Source organism: Quercus robur, chromosome 4, assembly GCF_932294415.1.
Source record: "Quercus robur chromosome 4, dhQueRobu3.1, whole genome shotgun sequence".
NCBI lineage: Eukaryota > Viridiplantae > Streptophyta > Magnoliopsida > Fagales > Fagaceae > Quercus > Quercus robur.
The window spans coordinates 79,494,555-79,512,937 of record NC_065537.1 but is presented as its reverse complement, the minus strand read 5'-3'; the positions used below and the strand labels follow the sequence as shown (position 1 = coordinate 79,512,937).

The following is an 18,383-nucleotide window of genomic DNA, read 5'->3' as shown; positions in this document are numbered from 1 at the left end:
GAAATGAGATCAAATTATGAGAGACGGATGGGTTAGGGACTTAGGGTTTACAACTATATATATATGAGGGGGTTTTTTGTAATTTCAGGGTAATTGAGTCATATCCGGGCCAGGTTTTGGGTCGAGTTTAGGGTTTTTTGATAAAAACTAAACCTGACCTGGACCCGTTTCGGGTTTAAAAAAAAAAAAAAAACCCATTCCCGACCCTATTCTTTATCGGGCCGGGTAAAATCTGGCCCATTAGGGTCGGGCCCGGCCGGGTATTCGTGGGTCGGATTTAAATTGCCATCCTTAGCTATGAGTAGATCACTCAACCAAATTTCTAGGTCACCCTTCATGAGCAAAATCGAGGGAGGGTGACTTCCTCGGTAGTTCACCTAGTCTACATTCACCACGTACAATGGCCGAACAGATCCTGTAGAGCACGTGAGCCATTTCAACCAGAGAATGGTCATGCATTTCAAGAATGAGGCTTTGATGTGCAAGGTGTTCCCCTCCAGTTTAGGGCCTGTGGCCATGAGGTGGTTTGATGATCTAGGTGCAGGTTCTATTGATTCCTTCAAGGAGCTCACCTAGGCGTTTGGATCTCGTTTTATTATGTGCAGTAGAGTTTCTCAGCCCTTGGATTCCCTGTTATCCATGTCCATGCGAGAAGGGGAGACCTTGAAAACGTACTTGGATAGATACTGGGAGATATTTAACGAGATTGATAGGGATTTTGATGACGTGACTGTAAGGACCTTCAAAGTCGGCTTGCCCACCGAGCATGATTTAAGAAAATCCTTGACCAAGAAGCCGATAAGGAGTGTGCGTTAGTTTATGGACCACATTGATGAATACAAGAGAGTTGAGGAAGACCAACAACAAGGCAAGGGGAAGCGTAAGGTTATCCCTCAGGAGAAGAGGGATTTCAGGTCGGACCGCTGCAACAATAACAGACCCCGAAGGGATTTTGCTGGACAATTTGGGTCTACGGCTCCTCAGGTGGTTAACACTATGTTCCGAGAACTAGTGTATCAGGTTTTGGAGAAGATAAAAAATAAGCCATACTTGGAATGGCCAAACAAAATGGGAGGAGACCTCATGAGACACAACTAAAGACTTCATTGCTAGTATCACCATGGACGGGGACATACCACTGAGGATTGTAAAACTTTGTGGAATCATCTGGAGTAGCTGGTCAAAGATGGAAGGTTAAAACAGTTTTTATATCAGCCTAATGGACAAGGAGACCAAACAGAGTTAGGGGCCTAGGGGAATGCTTCTTCAAGGCCCCCATTGGGCACCATTAATGTCATCTTTGCCGTTTTTGGTAAAATCGGTTCTCATCCCTCTAAGGTGATGTCTGTAGCTCGGTTACCTACCGAGGACTCTAATCCTAAGCCGAAGAGGGCTAGAGTAGAGATCTGTCCAGCATTGAGTTTCTTGGATGAGGATAAAGTTGGAACCATACAGCCATACGATGATGCTCTGGTGGTCACCCTTAGGATAGAAGGGTATGATGTGAAGAGGGTATTGGTAGACCAGGGCAATGGTGTAGAGATTATGTACCCTGACTTATACAAGGGGCTAAATTTGAGGCCTAAGGACTTGACAGCCTATGATTCACCTTTAGTAAGTTTTGATGGGAAAGTTGTCATTCACTGGGGTCAGATTAGACTACCTGTGCAAGTAGATTCAGAGGTAGTGGAGGTGGAATTCATTGTAGTGGATGCGTATTCTCCCTACACGGCCATCGTGGCCAGACATTGGCTTCATGCCCTAGGGGCCGTTTTTTCAACTCTGGACTTGAAGGTGAAGTATCTTTCGGAGAACCAGATCGAAGAGCTTGTTGGGAGTCAATCCATGGCTAGGCAATGCCTGGTGGCTGTAATTTTGCATCAGCTTGAGGTTGAGTCCTCAACCTCTGCTAAGGGGGGCTTATAGTAATCAAAATCTCTGATGTTACCTGTCAATGGGTTAGCTGAAGAGGAAAAATGCGAGGATTTAGAGAAAATTGTTGTAGGTGATGATCCAGAGAAGTTTTTTCAGGTTGGGGCTCAACTACCTCCTTAGGAGAAGGAAGAGTTGGTAGAGTTTCTCAAGAGGAACGTTGATGTGTTCGCATGGAGTGTGTACGAAGCTCCAGGGGTGGATCTGAGCTTCGTTTGCCATCATTTGAATGTCAATCCATCTATCACCCCCTAGAAGCAACCACATCGATGCTCATCTAAGGATCATTCTAATGCTGTCAAAGACGAGGTGATGAAGTTTAAGCAGACGGGGGCTATTAAGAAATTTTTTTACCCTGAGTGGTTGGCCAATACCGTAGTAGTGAGAAAGAAAAATGGGAAGTGGCGAGTGTGTGTGGATTTCACAAATTTAAATAAGGCTTGTCCAAAGGACCATTTTCCTATGCCTCGGATAGACCAACTAGTAGATGCAACTGTAGGCCATCCTCGGATGAACTTTTTAGATACCTTTCAAGGATACCATCAAATACCATTAGCTTTGGGTGATCAGGAAAAGACAGCTTTTGTCACTCCTACTAGAAATTACCATTACAAGGTGATGTTTTTTGGTTTGAAAAATGCAGGGTCCATCTATCAGAAGATGATGACTAGAATGTTTGAGCCACAGTTGGGCAAGAATATTAAGGTCTATATAGATGATATGGTGGTGAAAATTAAGGTAGTGTTCGAGCAAAAGGCAGAATGTTTGAAATACTAAGGAAACACAAGTTGCGCCTTAATGCTTCCAAGTACTCTTTTGGTATTGGTTCTAGAAAGTTCTTGGGCTATATGGTCACTCACTGTGAAATCGAGGTCAATCCTGATCAGATTAAGGCAATTAGCAGTCTACAACCACCTCGGAATCCCAAGGAGGTCCAAAAGCTAATAGAGATGATTGCTGCTTTAAACCAATTCATCTCTCGGTCAGCAGATAGGTGTAGGCCTTTCTTTCAATTGTTGAACAAGTGGAAGAGATTTGAATGGATCGAGGAGTGTGTCCTGGCTTTCTAGTAGTTAAGGGAATATCTTTCTCGACCACCCATTATGTCCAGACTAGAGGTGGATGAGGTTTTGTTTGCTTACATTGTAATGGCCTTCCATACGATGAGCTTGGTGTTGGTAGGGTTGACAGTGGTGTACAAAGGCCAGTTTATTATATGAGCAAGTCACTACATGAGGCCGAGGTCCGTTACCTACCACTAAAAAAGGCCATTTTGGCAGTGGTGCATGCTATACGTAAGCTCCCCCACTATTTCCAATCGCACATAGTTGTCGTTCTAATCCAGCTCCCACTTAGATCTCTACTTCGTAGTACTGATTACACAGAGAGAATTGCCAAGTGGGGTACGATCATAAGGGCTTTTGATATTAAATACATGCCCCGCACCTCTGTCAAGGGTTAGGTCCTCGCCAATCTGGTAGTTGAGTTTGCTGAAACCCCATTAGAAGAGAAAGTAGAAAGGTAGAACATGGATGAAAAATCGATTGGTGCAATCTCCTTACAAGGACCTTTGTCCTGGAAGGTATTCATTGATGGTGCGGCAAACCACAGAGGATCTAGAGTAGGACTAGTTTTGATATCTCCCGAGAGGATTACAATTGAGAAATCCTTGAGATTGGGCTTCTCAGCCACAAATAATGAAGCTGAGTATGAAACTCTACTGGTAGGGATGACCATGGTTCAGAAAATGGTGGAAAAACAGTGGAAATATTCTCTAATTCAAGGTTGGTTATGGGCCAAGTTTAAGGAGAGTTGGAAGCTAGAGATCTCAGAATGTAGGAATATTTGAACCAAGTTAGACACTTACAGTCTGGATTTGAGTCTTTTAATTTGTTATAAATCCCTAGAAGAAGAAATACATGCTGACTCTCTTGCCATGCTGGCAACCTCCTTTGCACAAAGTTTACCTCGGGTGATTCTTGTGGAAGACTTGTGTAAACCGACTAAGGTAGGGGGAGATGGAGTTCATATTCATCAAATAAGGGTGGGTCCTAGCTAGATGGACTCTATTGTGTTATTCCTTAAGGAAGATGTCTTGCCCGAGAGTAAATTTTAGGCTGACAAGGTACGGAGGAAGGCTCCTCGGTTTTGGTTGTCCGAGGACCAAAGTTGTATAAACGCTTTTTTTCTGGACCATATTTGTTGTGCATACATCCTGAAGCAGTTGAGCTACTCCTAGAAGAATTGTATGAAGGAATTTGTGAAAGCCACATAGGGGGTAGATCTTTGTCTCACAGGGCCCTCACTCAAGGATATTGGTGGCCAAATATGTAGAAGGAAGTACAAGAGTACGTAAAGAAGTGTGATTAATGTCAAAAATTTACCCCAAACATTCATTAACCAGGAGGAGTCTTTAATCCTCTTTCTAGCCCTTGGCCTTTCTCTCAATGGGGTTTGGACATTGTTGGACCTTTCCCTAAGGCAGCAGGGAATAAGAGATATCTACTAGTCGGCACAGATTATTTCACCAAGTGGGTTGGAACTAAACCATTGGCAAATATCACGGACACGGATGCCAAAAGATTTATTTGGAAAAATATTGTCACTTGGTTTGGGATCCCCCATACACTTATCTCGAACAATGGGCTTCAATTTGACAGTAAAGCTTTTAGGAGGTACTACTGCGATTTGGGAATTACAAATAGATATTCCACCCCGGCTTATCCTTAAGGGAATGGACAGGCTGAGGTTGTTAATAAGGTCATAGTAAGTGGATTCAAGAAGATATTGGATGATGCGAAGGAAAAATGGGTGGAAGAGCTTTCACACGTCCTTTGGATGTATTGGACCACCTGGCGTAGATCAATGGAAAAGACACCCTTTTTAGTGACTTATGGAGCTGAGATTGTTATTCATTTGGAGATTGGATTCCTCATACTGAGGACGAGTTTTTTCACTCTAAGCAACAATGATGGGCTATTGGCGAAAAGTTTAGACTTGATTGAAGAACGGAGAGAAAATGCCATGGTCCAACTGGCTTATAATCAACACAAGCTCAAGCAAAGGTTTGATGCCAATGTGAAGCTAAGGCCACTGGCACCTTGAGACTTGGTGTTAAGAAATATTTTGGGTACTGCAAAGAACCCAGCCTGGGGAAAGCTAGGGCCTAACTGGGAAGGGTTATATCGAATCACGTCAGTGGTTGGAATAGGTGCATATTATCTTGAAGATCTAGAGGAAAAGGCTATACCATGCCCCTGGTAAATAACCTAAGAAGGTATTATTATTAATGAAAGCTCTCTTTACCATATTTGGGTTTATTATATTGTGCGTCATGCCCTCTACTATTTGTTAGAATATCAAACCTTGGGTAAATTGATATTCTAAATTATTTTCCTAAGTATCAAATAGAACCTTGGTCATGCCTGGTTTCTCGAATCACATACCTTGGGTAAATTGATATGTTAGATCATTTTTCTAAGTATTAAACAGAACCTTAGCTATACATGGATCCTCAGACCACATGCTTTAGGTAAATTAATACTTCCTGTTATTTTCTGAGGTATCAAATAGAACCTTGGTCATGCTTGGTTTCTCGAACCATATACCTTGGATAAATTGATATGTTAGATCATTTTTCTAAGTATTAAACAGAACCTTAGTTATGCCTATACCCTCGGATCACATGCTTTGGGTAAATTAATACTTCTTGTTATTTTCCTAAGTATTAAACAGAACTTTGGTCATGCTTGGCTCCTCGGACTACATACCTTGGGTAAATTGATATGTTAGATCATTTTTCTAAGTATTAAACAAAACCTTAGCTATGCCTGGATCCTTGGACCACATGCTTTGGGTAAATTAATACTTCATGTTATTTTCCTAAGTATCAAATAGAACCTTGGTCATGTCTGGCTCTTCGGACCACATACCTTGGATAAATTGATATTCCAAGCTATCTTCCTAAGTATTAAACAGAACCTTGGTCATGCCTAACTCCTCGGACCACATACTTTAGGTAAATTGATATCTATTAATCATCTTTCTAAGTGTTAAACAAAACCTTAATTATACTTGGTTCCTCGAACAACCAACATTGGGCAAGTTCATACTTTCTGTCATTTATCTAAGTATTAAGTAGAAACAACCATGCTAAGTGGAAAAAATCTTTATTATAATAACATGATCAAATGAACACTCATGAGCATCACTTAAAACATTTGAAAGTATGTCCATGATTCAGTTTCAAAATTGATTATCATCCCCAGTTCCTTAGACTTGCTGATAAATGAAAAACTAATTAAAGCCTAATGTGAATAGATACTCTACAATTGTGTATGTTTTTTATCTGAAGGTTACACTTGGTTGGGATTATGGACTTAGCAAATTTAGCTTATCTTGCTGCTAATCATTTAAGGTGGGATAATTATGCCACCACTTATGCAGAAAACTAAATAAAGCTTTGTCTCAATTCCATATTAGTTAAGTGTTAGATAAGACATAAACTATGTTAGAATCAACATCAATATCACAAATATGAAGGGAAAACTTGTAAATTATCATTAATTCGAGCCTTAGAAAAAGGCAAATTGCTTACAAAAGATCAACTAGATTACTAGTTTTGAAAATAAAAACAAGAAGAAAGAACTATACTAAAATCTACTTCTTTTTTATTACAATTTTTCCTTGGGCCGGGGCCTTGGACTAGGGTACTATAGCCTCTGAGGATCCTTGGTTTGCGCCTTTGGGGTCACCTTTGGCAGGTAGTGGAAGAGTTGTATGAACAATCTCCATCCTAGGTGCCTCATTGTCTTTGGTAGGATCCTGGAGAGCAGTCCCGGGTTTGGTGGCATCAGGGGCCACTCCCTTAGTCACCTCAACCTCTTTTCCATTCACTCTAGGCTGCTTGGCCACTTTTGGAGGGCTGCTAGAGAAGGAGGGACCTTATTGGGGCTGCTCTTCTCAAGATTTGCCACCTCGGGAGGGGTGTCTACCTTAGAGCTACTAGAGGAGGAGGTACGAATGGCTGGAAGGTAGTAGACATTCTTTGCCTTCCTAAGTACAGAAGAAGCCTCAAACCCAGCTTAGTTGAGGGTTTCATTCCATACTTGGGAGCAGTAGTTCCTACATACTCCCAAGACCTCAGCCTTAAGGCTTCCTTGGTCTCAGCCACTTCTATATCATATCCTTCCTACTTGATCACCTCCCTAACTTTCTCTGCCTCCTCCCTAGCCTTCTCTGCTTGAGTTTTGGCCTTTTTGACCTCCTCTAACTTTTTCTTCAGGGCAATGATCTGTTCTTTGGAGGCGGTCAGCTGATCCTCGGCATTGCAAAGAAGCACTCGTTGACCTTCAGCTTGTCTCTCAGCGCTGTCCAAGGCAACTATAGCACTTTTTCTTTCCCTTTCCTCCTCAATTAGCTTGCTCTTAAGCTCTTGAATACTTTTTTCGACCACGTGGAAGGCATCCACGACCGCTATCCTTCTCCCCTCTTCTTCCTTCATCTTTCGATGGGAATAATTTACCATCTCCTCGACTCTAAATATGGCTTGGATGGCTTGGAAAGGAAGAAAAGTACAATTACAAGAAAAGAAAAAAAAAAAAAAAACCATGGCCAAGTCCCTCTTCAAGCCGAGGAAGACCTCATACTGCCTCATAGATCTGAGGTCAGCCATGTCCTTGGGCAGTAACAAGGAGTGCTCCACAGCATCAACAACATACCTAGCCATGCCTTGCTAGAAGTCTTAGATGGAGGTATCGCTGAGAAGAGGAGCTTCATCTAGCTCCATATGTGGGGCCCAGGCTGGTGCTACAACTCGGTACTCACCCCTCCTCTCTCCCTCATTGGCTGGCCTTGTCTGCATGCTTTTGGACTACTTGGCCCCTCTTTGGGGCTCATCCTCCTAGGAGGGGTGGGCTCTTCCCGTCTCCATCACCTCTTTACCCTTCTGATCCTTTTTCCTTTTGTGCTCGGCAGGATCAGCTCGAATGGGTTGAGAGGGTGGTGGGGTGGGAAGCGTTGTCTGAGCTGCCTTCCTCCCAGGTCTGGACTCTAGCAGCTCCTAGAAAGTTGACCTCTGCTTGCGCTGAATCCCCATATCTTCAGGGATGGAAGTGTCCTTTTGAGAGTTGTCTGCTTGAACTAGAGGAGGGTGGCTAGAATCGCCGACTTGAGGCTTTGGAGATAATGGTTGGTTGAAGATAGAAAATTCATCTTTAGAGTCGGTTACCTCAACCACTTCTTTGTCTTCTTCCTCCTCCTCTTCCTTGGTGGTTGGTTGTGATGAGGTTGGCTTGTCAGCAGCACGTTGGAAGGGTAGTGCTACCCTTGGTATGCCCTCTAGGATAGGGGTGGTGGCGAAAGTGCCTTCTGGAATTGGGCTGGTGATCAAAAAGCCTAGAGCAGCAACACTGATTCAATGCAACCGAGGATCCTTAGCTTTAATGACACACTTTGGTGCCTGGAAGCTCTTGGAAATTGAGATGTAGTCCAAGATCATATGGGCCGCCCTTAGTTGGCTGTCTGTGTGGACAAACATTTCGGCCTTTTAGATTTTGTCCAAGCTTTGTTGGTTTACAAGGCTGAAGTTGGGAATGCCAGCATTTTTGTCTACAAAACCATTGGGAAAGACAAAACATATCATTAGCAAAGAATAATGCAAATCAAAGGGAATTTCATGTACAGGCACAAGCAAAAAAAGAAAAAGAAAAAGGAGGTAACTTTAAAATAATCATCTTAGGTCTAAAACCCCACCTGGTTGCCCTTTTCTCGTTGAGCAGGGGAGGCCATAGTGCCATTCTCCTGACACGATCAAGAAATCCTTATTTAGGCCCTTGTTGGATTCTGGGAGGCATTGAATGAGCCTAACCTCGGGGTGTCTAGATTTTATGTAATACCCTTATCCCTTTAAGTGGTGGAGGTTGTAAACCCAGTTGATATCATGGTAGGTCAATCCTAAGCCCATTCTTTCGTTAAGGGCGCCTACATTCCCTAAAATTCTGAACATGTTTGGGGCACACTAGATGGGAGCTAATGTATGGGCCTTAAGGTAATCCTTGGTTACGATGCCCATGGGAATTTTCATCCCCCCCTCTATGAAGGCAATCATTGGGATTACCACTTCTCCCTCTTGCCTTTTCTCATGACACTCTTCCTCCTTACAGTAGCTAATAAACACTCTTGGTGGGATCCTATACAAAGCTCTAAAGCTCTCTATACCTTCCTCGAAGTCTACCAAATTGGCGAACCTACCCATTCCTAAGAGGGATTTAAAGGTGCTAAGAAGATAAAGAGAGGAAAGAAGAGTCGAGGAGGAAAGGACACAAAGGAAAGAAAGGTGTACAGAAAAATAAAGTGTAAAGATTTATGAAGACTTACAGAAAGAAGAAAAGTATCCTCGGACATGCTTTTGGTATTTGTAAGGGCACGAGTGAGTTGGGAAATTTTGCAGGTTCAATGTATGTGCGCTAAAGCGAAGTGAATGCTAAAGTGAGATGGGTGATTGATTTAAGTGGTATTTATGTCAAAGAGAAAGTTATAAGTGGGAAAATTCCCACCCAGGTTTCAGTAGAATCCTCAGTCGTTGAATCCGCATTGTGTTGTAGAACGTGGGGGATAGGGAGCCATAAAAATTTAATGAAGGCACGTCTCATATGCCAAAGCGTCAGGAGCGTGTCTTGGGCAGCAAAAAAGGCATTTACGTAGGTAGAGGTGATGTATGATAAGCACAGACTAGCTATGATGACATTGGAATCCTCATTTCTTCTCGAGGAGCCAGAAAAAAGAATCTCAAAGGGCTATTGTAGGGTGTTAGGCCTAGGAGCCCATATTTATGTATATATTGGGCTAGGGGCCCAATCTGAGGATGTTAAACAATTTGGGGACGGGTAAACACTTTCATAAGAATCCGTGTTAGTAAGTGAAGAGGTGAATTCCGGTTAAGGTCACCTAGAAGGGTGGTCCGAGGAAGAACCCCTTCTCGGTTGAGCAAAGCTGAGGTTAGAAGGTGCGGTCTGCTATCAAGAGTAATATTCTAGATCATTTCATCAATGTGGATAAGTATTAGGAAGGAACAGGATAGAGAAAGTTCATGAAATATCTTAAGGGAAAGCTGCTACCATCGCATTAAATGCTTGCAACTAACTCTTTGGTTGCATTGATGAGGAAGTGATTCCTGAATATAACTTTCAGCCTTACAACTACTACCTAAAGACTTTAGGAAGGTGCTGATGGGACAAAGATCAACACCTACAATCTAATCTGCATGTGGAAGGTGGAGATGAAAGGGGAAGATAGTATAAAATGGAAGAGAGACTCTGAGAGTGGGGGATCGAGAAACTAAGAGAAAAACACTATAGCAATCAAGAACTGAATCTGTAGTCAAACTTAAGAGAAATATATAAGAATTGATCTCCTTGGACTTTGCTTAGGACGATTTTCTTTAGTTGAAATAAGTTTATCTTCCTTTTCTTGCTACCTGAATCCATTTCACTTGTTTCCTAACTCATTAAAGCTTAGTTTTCCAACCCACTCTTTACAAATTCATTATATTGGGCTTTTTGGGCCTAAGTTCGTCCATCTCTTGGGCTAGAGACTTGAATTGCGTCCTTACAACAACATTTTGTAAAAAATATGATAAAATAGTTTGTGGTCGTAGCATTATTCTTGCCACAGTTCATTTTTTTTTAATCCTTCAATTTCGGCAATTCAATTGCCACAATTCAAAAAAAAAAATTTTATTTTATTTTTGGCAATATCATTGCCAAAATTCTTTTTTTTCTCTCTCTCACATCCGTCACATCATTTCTCTCTCATCTCTCCTACTTTTTCTTAGAATTTCGGTAATGGTGTTGCCGAAATTTGCTTCTCTTCTCATTTTCCTAAATAAGTTTAAACAGTACCCATATCACAAATAAACTTCATTTTTTACAATATTCAGCCAAAAGACTCGTCTTTTTCTTGTATCTCTGCCATGGAACTGAAACTCCGGAAGTATGGAACTCACTTTTTTTATTCATAGTTCACGGTTCATATCTAGGATGTACGAATACTTTATTTGGGACATTGCACCTACGTCGTATCTATATTGCAATGGTGTTTTGTTTGTCATATTATGTTATAATATTTTAGAAAACTTTCTTATCATCGTATCGTACCTGTACCCGTATCCATGTTCGTGCATCATAGGTTCTTAGTTCATACACCATCTAGATTTTCTAGAGTTAGTATCTATGTTTTTTTGGGTAAATTGCAAATTACACCCCTAGAGTTTGGGTTACCCCCTAGAGTTTGGGTTACACCCTAAAGTTTCAGAATTTGGATTTTACCCCTGAAGTTTAGGGTGTTTAGATTTTAAATCCTACCGTTTCAGAATTTGGATTTTACCTCCTAAAGTTTGGAAGTGTTTGGATTTTATATCCATAAATTTTGAAACTTTATGGTGTAAAATCTAAACACCCCTAAAGTTCAGGGAGTAAAATTCAAATATTGAAATTTCATGGTGTAAAATTCAAATACCCCCAAACTTTAGGAGTTTAATTTCAATTTACTTTTTTTTTTTTTGGGTAACTCTACAATATTCTTAAAAATATATATATTTTTTAGAAAAATACTCTTAAAATCTTGATGATTTATTGATAAATGGGTAGTTTAAATTTGAATCACATTATTAGTGAATAAATAAACAAATATTTATTATTACTGTTTTATCATTTAAAGCCTAAATTATAAGTTATACTATTTTTCTTTGATCTATTTTCCATTCAATCTTTTAAGTTTCCACTTTTTTTTTTTTTCATTTCATTACTTTTTAACTTCCATTAGTTTCCAATATAGTTAATTTGTCTAATCAAATATTATTAGCTCCACCACAACAATATCATTTTGATTTTTTTAAAAGGAAAAATACTAAAACTATAAAGGAGGTGTGTCGAAATTAGATAAATGGACTAAATTAAAAACATTTTAAGCTAAAAGAACTTAAACAAAAAATAATAATAAAATTCAAATACTAAATAAAAGCATGTCAAAGTTAACGAATGTCCTAAGGACATTGGTTTAAGAATTTTTTAAAACATTTTACGGAAAAATGATAACATAATTAATTTTCTTGATAGCTTTTTATATTTCTCATAAAAGTAATGTTAAAAACTAATATAGTTTATTAACAATTGGCCTATGGGCACTTATTAACAAGACCCATCAAATATAAACTTTCTTTTATTAATTCATGTCCAAGATTTTAAGAAACTCTGCATTGAAATTACCTAAAAAAATATCAATGCGTTCACACCCATTGCAATGTCCAAGATTTAATGAAACTCTACATTGAAATTAACCTAAAAAATATCAATGTGTTCACCCCCATTGCACTGACATAAAATGAACAAGTTGTTAGTTTGTTTTTTATTTTTTTATTTTTTGGATTGTGTAGTGTGTACCTTATGTGATAGTATTGCTACGTATAAAAGCTAAGACAATGTTCTGAAGATAAAGAAAACGAGAAGATTGTACCATATGTGATAGTAAACTGTAGGTTTGATGTGTGAGAATGAGTAGCTCCACTGTAGCTTGTATTTGGATTAGAGAGCTCATTTTGGTATTATTGTTTAAATAACAGTTTTTAGTATTTAAACACTATAATATGTATTTTTACTATATTTTTTAATTCATATATATTTTCCTAATATTTAAACGACGTTACTAAATTTTTTTACCAAACCACCTTGAAATTCTATTAATTCCCAACTTTTGTAGATCATTTGTCTTCTAGTTCTAGAGTACATTGGCTTTCAGTTTTTTCATTTTTCAATTGTTTTGCCATCTTTAAACAGGAGTCAGTTTATATCTTTTTAAAATGGATGCCTCCCAAGTCCCAAAGCTATATAGCTCCTTGTTAGTTGTGATTCTTTAATTCTTTATGAAAAACTTTTATTAACAAAGAGACATCCTAAAATCCATTTACGCTACTTTGGATTCTGTGAGCTTAAAAAAAATTGCTTTATCATTTTATCCGTGCACTATTGTTTAATAACTTAATTTTCATCCACAACTCTAAAAAAAATCCACTTCTTGATGATGATACCGATGTTTGAATAGGATTATATAATGACATGTGGTTTTTTTTTTTTTTTTTTGGATTGAATTGCAAAACTTACCTTTTATACTTCGTCAAAATTCATTTTAGTTCTCTAAATTTAATTTCGTAACTTTAATTTTTTGTTTGTTTTAGTTATCAACTTTCAAGTTTATTCAATTAAGACTTTTTCATCAACCTTTGATATAAGTTGTGGTTAATTTTTCAATTTTTAAAATTTTTTTCAAAATTTTAAATTAAAAAATATTCAATTAATGATTAAAATATATTTTTAGATTTTTTTTTAACAAAAATTGACGAAAATATTTTAATTGAATAAATCTAAAACTTAAAAGACTGAAATTAATAAAAGCAAAATTAGAGGACCTAAATGAATTTAAAGGAATTTTGGAAAAACTTAAAAGGTCAATTTTGTATTTTAGTTTTTTATTTTTAATGTCCAGGAAGCTTTGGTCCTTTGAACACCTTTTTAGCTCAAATAAATTTTAATTTTAATTTTTTTTTTAAAATATTCCCTGGACTCGAAGGCCAAAATGGTTTGTGTGTTTGGAACACCTGGGCTCATAAAATAGAACTAATAAATAATAATTGGACCTTGAACAAGGAAAGTCATGCATGAACGTGCATAGAATTCCACATCAAGTGTTTATTCGGTAAATCTTAACTAGATGAACACTTATAAAGGGCAAAATTTGCCAAATAGTAGCTTTTTAGAAAAAATTTTGGTGCATAGCATGTGGATGAAACATTTTAGTAAGTTGGACTATTTTTGGAACTCGAGTTTAACAAACTCGAGTTCCAACTCGATTCCCTCTTGCGTAAAGTCTGACATGAACCAAAAAAAAAAAAAAAAAAAAGAAACGTGGAACTCGAGTCCCATTTGAACGGAACTTGAGTTTCCTAAACTCGAGTTCCTTGTGAAAAATCTTGAAACTCGAGTTTCATAAACTCGAGTTCCACCTTTTTTTTTTAAATTTTATTTATTTATTTATTTTATAGAAAAAAACACAGTCTAACTTACTAAAATGTTTCATCCGCATGCTTTTTTGCTAATATTTTTTTCAAAAAGATGCTTTTCAGCAAATTTTGCCCTTATAAAGAATTCTAATTGTAACTCACCTAATCCTAAATTGCATGGAATGACCCAAAGGTGAATGTAGCATGCTACACATATTGGCCCAAACATGTATGTGCCTTCAAGGCCTTGACCAAATGAACCTGTTGTAGAACCTGTTTTTCAAACAGGTAATCTGGGTATAGATTTTATTCAAAATTCTTGTGCATTGTTAACTCACTTATTTTAACCATGTAATAATATTATGTTTTACAGAGGCAAGTTGGAACTAGGAACTTGCCAAGCATTCTCATTTAGGTTTGTCAATTCACCTTTTATTTTGTGTTGGAAAGATTGTGCAATAATATAAAAGGAGTTGGGAATCCCTTTGTTTTGGCCTATATAAATAACTCTGCACATTTCAAGGCTATGAAAATACTCTATTAAACAAAAAGATACTATAGGTTGCATATAAACTTGTGGGATATATAATGAATAATTAATTGGTTCCAGAAATAGTGTCCAATTTTTTTAGAATATATCAAAATAATACATAAAAATCACACTGTAACAACAAAATAATTTTCTTTGTCACCTATCATCTACACATAATGTAAACTTTACATAGACAAACAAGCTCAAAGACATAAAGTAAAAGCAAAAATACGAGACACTTACATATCTCCTTACCTCTGAAACTTGGCAAGGACAATAACTTAAAAAAAGTATTTTCAGTCTTCAAGTTGTGTTACTTTCCCTCTAGCAGTTGATTCCACACTGCGCAACATCTGGACCGGTAACTCTAGTGGTAAATGGATCCACTCGCACCCATAACAATGAGAAAATTGAAGCAAGGAGAATTGACCAGACGACAACAATGGTGGGTGTCCGGTTCTGGCGACCCATCAAACCTTTAAGGAAGGGATACAGATGGACAATCACCCAAAAGGCAAAGAAGAGCTTCCCAAAGAGAGGACCCCATGATTGGTAACCGCTGTTGATGGCATAGGAAATCCCTGCAACGACTCCAACCAAGTTTATGATAAGGAGAGTTGTTGGTGGAATGAGAAGGGTTGTCCACTTGAACAAGTACAATTCAGCGAAGTCTCCATCTTCATCTGATGCCTTGGATGTAACTGTGAAGTTGGTGTCAATACCAGCAAGTACTTTAAGCAAACCTTGGAAAACGGCAAAGAGATGGGCTGAAACACCACCAATAACCCAAAACTGCTCATTTCTCCACCACTCGTCAATTCCAACACCACTCCACCTCATCTCTAGGATACCGGTAGCAAAGATGGAAAGAAAGAGTGATATAAACCATATACTTGCAATGTTACTGATCTGCAAGTGGAATAAGCCAAGCAAAAAAATTTAGCAGATACTAAAGACCAGCATTTTGAGACAATATTCATAGTATACACAAACAGGAACAAGTAATTTTTTTTTCTTCTTCTCTCATGGAGAAAGTTTCCCCCAAGCACAAGAAAATACAGAACAGTTTTTATATTTCCATCTTTTATCTCTTTTTCACAACAAGAGAGGTGTCAATGGTGTTTTCACCGACTTTGCCTTGCTCATTCCCCTCCAAACCCTTTTATTTTGAAAACAAAAACTAGCAAGAAGCATTCGTTCCTTTCCAATATATGCCGTAATTCTTGTAAATCCTACTATTCTTAATTAATGGATGCCATGCCAGGGTATTTATGTAAAAGTTCAAATATGTGTATAAACACCTTTGAACGTTTAGACCCTAATTTACAAATTAACCAATTCAAGTTTTATGTCAAACAACTAGTGTGTGGAAAATGAACATAAGCAATAATATAGAATTAGAAAAATTATCTAAGCCAAATTAAAATCACAATTCACAGCAGATAATAAAAGACAAAGATAAAGGGAAAGAAGATGCAAACACAAAGACAACATGCGATGTGTTATCGAAGAGGAAACCGAAACCCTCGACGTAAAACCTCTCCGCCGCCCTCCAAGCGGTAAACAATCCACTAGAAAATGTAGTTGGGATACATGGACAGTAATAGACCCTCCAAGCCTAATCTACCCAGTGCACCTAAGCCCTCCAAACTTCTTACTCCAACGAGGTTGCGCCGAACCTTTTTCTTTTCCAACTTCTCGGATTCCGCTACTAGACCGTAGCATCAACCAATGTAGATTGGTTCCTTCCTAATTGCTTCCCAAAACACCAAACAACCTTCTCATAGTGATGAACATGGTGAGAACAAGGTTTTGGTAAAATGCCTCTCAAGGGTTTTACAATGGAGAGGAATAGAGTTGAGGAATTTGAAGAGACTCTAATGTATAGATTGTAGGTGAATCAATCTTGTTTTTCTTTAGGGTTTCTCTCTCAAAATTCTCTGTGGAAGCTCTCTTTCATTTGTGGGTATAAGGGGTATTCATACTGAGGTGAGAGGAGAATGTGAAACGTCAGGTTTTTCAAAATAGGGGTGGCTCGCGGCTTGGTCTCGCGACTTGACTGAGTCGCGAGATCCAGTTGAGAGATAACCGTATGGCCAGTTATCCTGTTTTGTCCTGTAGTGCTCCAGCTTGCATAACTGTTTACCTTCTGGCATGCTTGGCATGTGTAGTGCATCTGGCGGCTTGCAGTCGTGAGTCACCCGCGAGATCAAGCCGCGAGTCTCTGTTTTCTTGCACACTCTTGAGCAATCAACACTCTATCTCACTCACTACCCTTACAACAAAACCCACCTAAATACAGGTTACTAAATGCTGAAATACAAGCAAATTTGGCACGGAATGAAGCCAATAAGATGGTTGATTAAATTCAACCTTACAATATGAAATGTTAATTTATTATGGTGAATTTTTATCTGTTCACCATTTCATATTTTGAAGCAAAATCACAAACAACTCCCCAGATAACAAAACACTGTAAGCTCTTGTAAGACGCAAGGATTGCAGAGGGTGATGCTAGGGAAAAGATTATTAAAAAAAAAAAGAGCCCTGTTGAGATAATAATGACAAGGACACCATTATTGTACAGAAAATGAGTTTGGTTATATAACAAACCTGTGGAATAATGAACTTGTTTGTAAGTAGACAGACAGCCGGCAAAGTACAATACATAAGAAGAGGAAGGGCAGTGATTGGATAGATGGTGGTGTTGATATATGCGAACCTCTCAAGCCATTTAAGCCTGCCATTATAACCGTACCAGATAGGGCAATGTCTACTGAGAAGAATTTCCACAGAACCTAAAGCCCATCGAAGCACTTGGTTCAAACGATCTGACAGATTAATAGGAGCAGACCCTTTAAAGGCTGGACGCTTGGGCATGCAGTATATTGACCGCCAACCACGAGCATGCATCTTAAATCCTGTGAGAATATCTTCAGTAACAGAGCCATAAATCCATCCAATCTGCAGTTCAAGACACAAATATTGATTAGACAAAATGAAATAAAACAGCAATTTACAAAAAATTATCAAAAACCCGATCAACCATGTGCAGAAATGGGAAGACTGCACGCACATAAATGCACTCTATGTCTTGTTTGTCAATTAATAGACGGTTACTAGAGGAAACCAATTCCAGTGCAGAAATGCTGAGAAATTTCAAGGTAGGTAAGAGAGAGGATTGAAGGAGAGAAGAAAAAGGGTTAATGTAATAAACTTTTATCAGCTTTCAAATTTCATTTAAAAAGAAAAACCTGGTCCTGGTTGGGAGTGCCTTAGTGGTGGATTTCCTTATAGATGTGGACAAATTCATTGAGTGTGGTGTGCACCAATCTTTGAATTGGGAGCCAAGTTGCGACATTAATATATCTATCAAGTCAACCTTTACATACACATGTGTTTTTTTATTATATATACACTCGCTTTTTTATTTGACAAGTTATATATATACATGCACCTAAAAAAAAAAGTTTATTATTTTCAATCAAAATTATGTTTGATGACGATTTTTCATAAAATAAAATTTATTTTTTACATTTTCATAGTAAAATTCTTAAAAAGTTTCGTTTTAAATACAAATGATCAAATTCTATACTAAAGTAAGTAAAAAAATATTTCAAATCAACTGATAAAATTTTCAAAAACATGAATGATCCAAAACTTTGAGAAATAAGTTAGACTTTAAACATATTTAAAGCTACCTTGCTCTAACCCAGTATATGGAAGACATATTTCTTGTATAGTTTTAGTGACAAATTTTTTTTAATGAGTCAATGACTTGTTAATCACCACATAACAAATTGAAAAAAATAGAATCAAACATGTTTTATATCAAATTTTATCAAATATTTAACAGATATAAAAGCA

At 38.1% G+C, this 18,383-nt stretch overlaps 3 protein-coding genes across 6 annotated transcripts in view; 2 read left to right on the top strand and 1 right to left on the bottom strand.

The window, feature by feature from the left end:
- Positions 1-1,341: 1,341 nt before the first annotated feature.
- On the top strand, positions 1,342-1,926 carry LOC126722716 (uncharacterized). The gene has a single exon (XM_050425867.1). The coding sequence runs from the start codon at positions 1,342-1,344 to the stop codon at positions 1,924-1,926; it is 585 nt and encodes a 194-aa protein (XP_050281824.1).
- Positions 1,927-3,460: 1,534 nt separating this feature from the next.
- On the top strand, positions 3,461-5,037 carry LOC126722714 (uncharacterized). The gene is made up of 2 exons (XM_050425866.1): positions 3,461-3,716; positions 4,664-5,037. Exons 1-2 carry the CDS (start codon positions 3,461-3,463, stop codon positions 5,035-5,037), a joined length of 630 nt encoding a protein of 209 aa, XP_050281823.1.
- Positions 5,038-14,546: 9,509 nt separating this feature from the next.
- LOC126723926 (cellulose synthase A catalytic subunit 3 [UDP-forming]) overlaps positions 14,547-18,383 on the bottom strand; it is a 108,506-nt gene continuing 104,669 nt past the window's right edge. For 3 of the 4 annotated variants that reach the window (XM_050427947.1, XM_050427946.1, XM_050427949.1), the window contains 2 exons: positions 17,130-17,480; positions 14,547-15,425 (listed from right to left, as the gene is read on the bottom strand). In XM_050427947.1, coding sequence (XP_050283904.1) covers positions 14,841-15,425; positions 17,130-17,480 — 936 coding nt within the window. In that variant the 3' untranslated portion in view covers positions 14,547-14,840. The remainder of the gene's footprint in view (positions 15,426-17,129; positions 17,481-18,383) is intronic. The other variant, XR_007654517.1, reaches the window with a different exon arrangement.

Coding starts and splice junctions, on each gene's coding strand:
- LOC126722714 (XM_050425866.1), top strand. CDS start 3,461: ATGGATGAAAAATCGATTGGTGCAATCTCCTTACAAGGACCTTTGTCC. Junction 3,717..4,663: donor GAAATATTCTCTAATTCAAG/GTTGGTTATGGG, acceptor CTTATCCTTAAG/GGAATGGACAGGCTGAGGTT.
- LOC126722716 (XM_050425867.1), top strand. CDS start 1,342: ATGTCTGTAGCTCGGTTACCTACCGAGGACTCTAATCCTAAGCCGAAG.